This window comes from Phaseolus vulgaris, chromosome 9, assembly GCF_051622355.1.
Source record: "Phaseolus vulgaris cultivar YP4 chromosome 9, ASM5162235v1, whole genome shotgun sequence".
Taxonomy (NCBI): Eukaryota; Viridiplantae; Streptophyta; class Magnoliopsida; order Fabales; family Fabaceae; genus Phaseolus; species Phaseolus vulgaris.
The window spans coordinates 19,813,526-19,820,258 of NC_143506.1; the positions used below are offsets into that span (position 1 = coordinate 19,813,526).

General features: G+C 29.6%; 1 protein-coding gene across 4 annotated transcripts; it reads left to right on the forward strand.

The window, feature by feature from the left end:
• The first annotated feature begins 3,902 nt into the window (after window positions 1–3,902).
• LOC137821269 (mogroside I-E synthase) lies at window positions 3,903–6,477 on the forward strand. 4 transcript variants are annotated; one of them, XM_090295315.1, is made up of 2 exons: window positions 3,903–4,810; window positions 5,549–6,477. In XM_090295315.1, exons 1-2 carry the CDS (start codon window positions 4,166–4,168, stop codon window positions 5,549–5,551), a joined length of 648 nt encoding a protein of 215 aa, XP_090151441.1. In that variant the 5' UTR covers window positions 3,903–4,165; the 3' UTR covers window positions 5,552–6,477. The 4 variants fall into 4 exon arrangements, with proteins under 4 accessions (XP_090151441.1, XP_068481877.1, XP_090151440.1 ...); XM_068625776.2 differs by having other exon boundaries at window positions 5,568–6,477; XM_090295314.1 differs by having other exon boundaries at window positions 5,575–6,477.
• Window positions 6,478–6,733: the final 256 nt, after the last annotated feature.

The following is a 6,733-nucleotide window of genomic DNA, read 5'->3' on the forward strand; positions in this document are numbered from 1 at the left end:
ATTTAGAAGGAAATCTAAGATTTTAGATGATTTGATATTTTATTTTTATATTAGTAAAGTTTTCTTTAGCAAACCGATTTGCACTAACAAAGTATAACTATTTTTAAACATGAATTTTGATTACGTCTCACATGTCTTTGTCTTTGTATTGCTTTTTTTTTTCTCTCTCTCTTTCTAGTAACATATATCATTGTTAAAATATGAGGTGTGAAACTAGTGAAATGTGGTATTCTAATATTAATTCTTTATCGAAGATTAATCATAAAAAAATATAAAGGTTAAATATGTTATTTTTTTTTATATTTTTACACAAAATTATTATAATTGAAACGGTAGATTTCTTGAATATTTATGGTAAGGAAATGAGTCATTATCAAAAATTTTTACTTAACAAACGAATTTTTAATATAAATTAAAATGTCAAAATGTTTCATGAGTTAACGTAAATATTATAATATAATCAAGGTTAAAAATTCATATATACTGACTGATTCATTTATTATATTAAAAAAATAGTTAATAAAAATCTATTTCAATAGTTTTTTTACTACAAATCTAAAATATAAAAATTAATTTTACGTGTTATAAATAACAGAAAAAAAAATATTTAACTCAATATAAATTAGAAAAAAAAGGAGATTAGAAAAGTAGTAACCCTTATCTTTGTTCCGTTCACAAATTGGCTTCTTCCTGTCTCCATCATTGAATAAATCAATGATCCAATAACTCCACTCACTCACAACCACTCCACCACACAAAAATGGTGAAAAGCATCTCTCTGATTGGGTCATGTGTAACACATTCTATGAGCAAATAAAGTTAGATTAAATGCTTAATTTCCAACTAGTTCAGTGTGTCAAAAAAGAATTTAACTTTTTAATGTATTTCATATTTTGTTTAATGTTTTATAGTAAATTATTCAACTTGTTAAATGTAAATAATTAATATCACATAAATGTTTTTGTAAATTTATCACATCATTACATATGTTAAAAATTAAACGAGAAGATAACCGAAGACGAAATGATCAAGTTTTCAAATGTGTAAAGCAATTAAAACAATGAAGAATAAATTCAGTCTAAATTTTAAATGTTTAGATAAAAAAACTATAAATATTGATAATTATATGATATTGATATTATTAAGAGTAAAATCACACATAATGACCCAATTTCTAATATGCTTATATTTTTCTTAATAATATTTTTATTATATAATAGCAGACGATGGTTAAAAGTTGAGGTAAGACGTCAAGTTTCACAATGATATTTAACATAATAATTTTTATAAAAAATTTATACATCAAATTTTTAATTTTCATATTTCATATATAATTATATGTCTTAGATTTAAAGTTCACATTTTTAAAAATATAAATCACATTTAAATTTGTTAAATTTCCCTAATTGAGCTTGTACTTTATTTTTACAGGAGTATGGAGATTTGGCCAAATCTTAAAGACCATAGGACCAAATGCACACTAATGCAAAAAAATAAAATAAAATACTCTAACGATAATTTTACATTTTTGTTGTCTTATGATGTCATTTTAAAAGATAAATTTAACATATAGATGACTATTAGTATGAAAATGGTCATCTATATAAAAATTCATAAAATGACGATAATTAGACTAAAAAATCGTTGTCTATTAATTTTTTTTATAGATGACAGTTTGGAGAGAAACTGTTATCTAAATTAAAAATTTCACCAATAAACGAATTTTTTTATCCAATAATTGTTGTTTGTTGGCTTTTTTACATTTGTGCGCTCTCTTACATTACATTTGCTATTCCTTCCTTGTTTACATTTTCTTGTGTTCTTTCCTTGCATCACAACTCCCTTCTTCTTTTCTTTCAGTGCCACCACAGGTTCTTCTGTTGCCAAGTCGCTGAAAATTTATTGTGATAATTTTGTAGTTGTCTTCTTTTCTAAAAACAAGTATTTGAAAGGTGCTAAACATATGAAATTATGGTTCGGAAACATAGAGTGTCAATAGAACATATTAGTACTGATCTTATAATTGTTGACCCTTTAACAAAAAGGTTACCGCCAAAACATTTATTGGTCATGTTGAGAATATGGGCATTATATCTACTAGTGAATGATGAATGCTGTTATTAATGCTTATTTGACACTCCGAGCTCATTTATATACAAAAGTTTCTGAAATCTATTTTTTCTACTTTATGTATATGCATGCAAATTATGGTGTGGAAAACAAATTATGTTATTGTTGATGAAAAATGACATTATGTATGAACCCATTATGGACTTCTCATTATAAAGTCATTTAGGGAGAAAGGATGATATAGTAGTACATGGAAGGAAATGTGTTGATTAAATGACGTGTAACTGCCATGACTCTTATTATTTTTGTATATTTTATATTACCTAATGAAAACCTAATCTGATGGAGATTGGAAAAGAATAGAAATAGGGTTATGTCTTTGCAAAGAAGTTTGTCTCACGGTTGTGACAATAACATAATTGCCAAGAGATAGATTGAGAAAAGGAGATTAAAGAAACTGCTCACATAGGGACTCTTATGGATCAAGAAAAGTGTTATCACTATTATAATATTAAATATGACGTGAGAGAATCATAGTTTGTAAGATCCTTAAGATGATGATGTGCATTATTGTTCAATTAGTGTACGCTTATGATTTTACAAGGGAGTCACTCCAAAATCTAGAGACCTAAAGTAAGTATCCAAATATCATCAAACACTAGTTGACTTAACCAAGTTGAGAGAAACATTTTTCTCAACTAATCTCACTAAGATTGATGACAAAATCAAATGGAAAATGATAGAAGAAGGAATCTTTAAAGTAAACAAAAACTTACTCAGTTTAAAAATCTAATAAGGTAAAAATGACTCACTATTGCAGAAAAGGTGAAAAATAACGGTTATTTTAAGCCTTAAAATGGCGACTTTCTGATCATTGTTTTTCATCGCGTGGTTTATTCTCTTCAAGCAAAGAAGGCGGCTCTTTAGCCGCCGTGTTACATTCAGTCTAAAACGGTGACTATGGTAAAAACAACCGTTTTATTCTTTTTAATTGATAAGTTTTAAAAAAAAATTACAATTATTCATGTTTTGAATGAGAAAAAACATGGTGCTCTAATCCCAACAACGGTGGTGGTGAAGAGCAGTGGCAGACTCACGAAAGCGACGACGACGACGAAGAACCAATGAAGGCACAAAAACAACCAATGATGACATCGGTGGTGGAAGGCAATGAAAACCTTCACCAACAATGCAAGACAGAAACGAATAAGAGAAACAAAAATATAAACAAATAAGCAATGGTGACTGAATTAAAGAAACTTACACAATGCCATAGAGCTCGAAGATGAAGAAGAATTAGAGAGAGCACAAAGCAAAGAAGGAAGACAAAGCGCGAGAAGACAAAGAAAATACGAAAACATAAGTGACGCGCTATGAATTAGAGTAATTAAATGAGTGTAAAACGACGGTTCTGAGGTAAACCCGCAGTTCTAGACTGAAGCGTTTGGTCTACAAAGACGATTATTAGTGGCAATCGTTGTCTTAGAGCAAGTGCTTGCTCTAAGACAACGACTACCACTAATAGCCGCTTTTGTAAACCAAACACTTTGATCTAAAACAATGCTTTAACTCATAGCCATCGTTTTAAATTTGTCACCGTGTTTTGATGGACAACGTTTGACAGTAGAAACGCTGTGAATGTATTTTGAGACTTTTTGCACTAGTGACCCTTGACTCCTCAACTGGTGTTGGATGTGATCAAACTTTGGAATGGATAAGATATGGAGAAAAAAAAGAGTAGAAAGATGAGAGAGAAGAAAAAAAGATAGAAAAACATGTGAGTTATAAAAAACTAGATGGAATAAATGTTTTATTTAGAAAGATTATAATTTATAAGAACTTATTTATTTGAGGAAATGACTTTACAAAGTATATATCCTCTACCACCACCTTGAAGGTATCGTATTTACCAATTAATAATAAAGAAGTACTATGTTGTCAGCAATTTCAAATTCTGGACATGGTTTACCTGCCGTCGACCCTTTGTCCTTTTATGTCTCTAACATCGACTAAATCAACCCCTCAGCTCTTCAATATCTCAACTCTTCAATATCGCAAGCAGTCACCAAGAACAAGTTGAGATTCATCACCAAAAATGGAGAAGAAAAACACGGGTAGGAGAGCACACTGTTTGGTATTGACATATCCAGCTCAAGGTCACATTAATCCCTTGCTTCAATTCTCCAAGCTATTGGAACGGCAAGGGGTGAGAATAACTCTTGTCACAACTCGTTTCTTCTGCAGTAACCTGCAAACTGTGCCTCCTTCTATCGCCCTTGAAACCATCTCAGATGGGTTTGACAAAGGGGGGCCAAGAGAGGCTGGGGACTTCAAACTCTATTTGAAACGTTTTTGGGAAGTTGGGCCACTCACCTTTGGCGAGCTTCTTGAGAAACTTGGTAGATCAAAAGATGAGCATGTTGACTGTGTTGTGTATGATTCATTATTCTCATGGGCACTAGATGTGGCAAAGAGATTTGGGATAGTTGCAGCAGCTTATCTCACTCAAAACATGGCTGTGAATAGTATATACTATCATGTTCACTTGGGGAACTTGCAAGCTCCACTCACACAGGATGAGATTTCTCTTCCTGCCATGCCTAAACTTCATCTTCAGGACATGCCTTCTTTCTTCTTTAATGAAGATTTGGGTTTTCTTGATTTTGTGGTTTCTCAGTTCTCCAGTATTGACAAAGCTGATTGGATCCTGTGCAACACCTTCTATGAGCTGGATAAGGAGGTAACAACAAAGCAATTTCAATGTATATAGATTGTGTTTAACTTAAATGTTTCCTTTAGTGTTTTGTATCAAGTTACACTGAAACCATATTACTTGAGAACTTGTCTTATGATTAGAAATATCAGAAATACAAATATAAATCTGTATGCAATTTTTGAATGATTAAAAAGCAAAGCAAAATTATATATATATATTTTTTAAATAATCATGATTACTAACTAAGTCTTTTATAATCTGTATGTGATGGATGACTCAAAGTTATATTTGTACTTTATTCCTGAAAAAAAAATCACTATTAAGAAATTATTAAATAAAAATTAATTTTAAAAATAAAAAATAATTAATTATTATATTTATTAAATTAGATATTGTTTTATAGAAAAAAATTATTGATATTTAAAGTAGTTTCTAAATTTATAAATTGGTATCTAATTAACTAATTAATATTTAATTAACTATCAATTTTTAGAATTTAAAATAGTTGTTAGAAAAAAAATATTTGTAACTATTAAATATCAACATACAAACTAATTTATAAATTTTATTAATAATAAAAATTATTTTAAATATTAATATTTTTTTTTTAATTTTTAAAATAATATTTAATTTAATTAATATAATGATTAATTATTTTTTGTTTTTTAAAATTAGTTTATATTTAATGATTTTTTTTTCATATATATTGAGATAAATAGATATGTAATTTTTATTTTCTCCAATTTTGCATGTAATCTTTAGTGACTAGAAGCATGTTTAGATAGCAGATTGGATTGTGAAGGTTTGGCCAAAATTTAAGACCACAGGACCAAACATTCCATCTTTCTTTTTAGATAAACAATATGAAGATGACCAAGATTATGGGATCACACAATTCAAGAGTGAAGAATGCATGGAATGGTTAGATGATAAGCCAAAAGGGTCTGTTGTGTATGTATCATTTGGGAGTTTGGTTTCCTTTGGTGAAGAGCAAATGAAAGAAATAGCATTCTGCTTGAGAGAGTGCTCCAATTATTTCTTGTGGGTGGTGAGAGATTCTGAAGAAACCAAACTTCCTAAAGATTTTGAGAAGAAAACAGAAAAGGGTTTGGTGGTAACATGGTGTTCCCAATTAAAAGTTCTTGCTCATGAGGCTGTTGGGTGTTTTGTGACACACTGTGGTTGGAATTCCACATTAGAAACTTTGTGCTTAGGAGTTCCAACAGTTGCAATACCTTATTGGTCAGACCAAAGCACAAATGCAAAGCTTATTTCAGATGTTTGGAAAACTGGAATTAGAGCTCTTGTTGATGAGAAAAAGATTGTGCAACGAGAAACCTTAAAGCATTGTATAAAGGAAATAATGGAGGGATGTGAAGAAATGAAGACCAATGCCATTCAATGGAGGACTTTAGCAGTAAGAGCTCTTAGTGAAGGTGGTAGTTCTTATGAAAATGTCAAAGAATTTGCGAATCAAATTTATCAAAATTCATAAGCATCATGTTCTAAAATAGAAATTGCTTTGTGATAAGCATAGTTGCTATTTTGTATTTCCAATTAAATTTCAAAACAATTTACACAAGTACTTTCATATGTTGTTTGTATCAGGTTAAGAAGGCACATCCAAAAACAAAACATAAAAAAAAGGATATAAGAAATAAAATCCAGGACGTTTTGTGTTCAAAAAATAAGTTTTCAATTTTTTTTTACTTTCGGTCTGTTACTTATTACGCCTTATTCCTTAGGTGTTTTGATCAGAAATTTTTATCAGTAATTCCTTATTGTGTGTATTAAGTTGTGGCTGAGATTTGAGCCTCAATTTCGTCCCACAAGATTTGCAATAAATTTTTTATTCATCACTGTCAAGGCTGAAAGAAAGGTTCATTTATGTATGTGAAACTTTTTCATTTTTTTATAACTGAATGTTCATCCATTTGATATGAAATT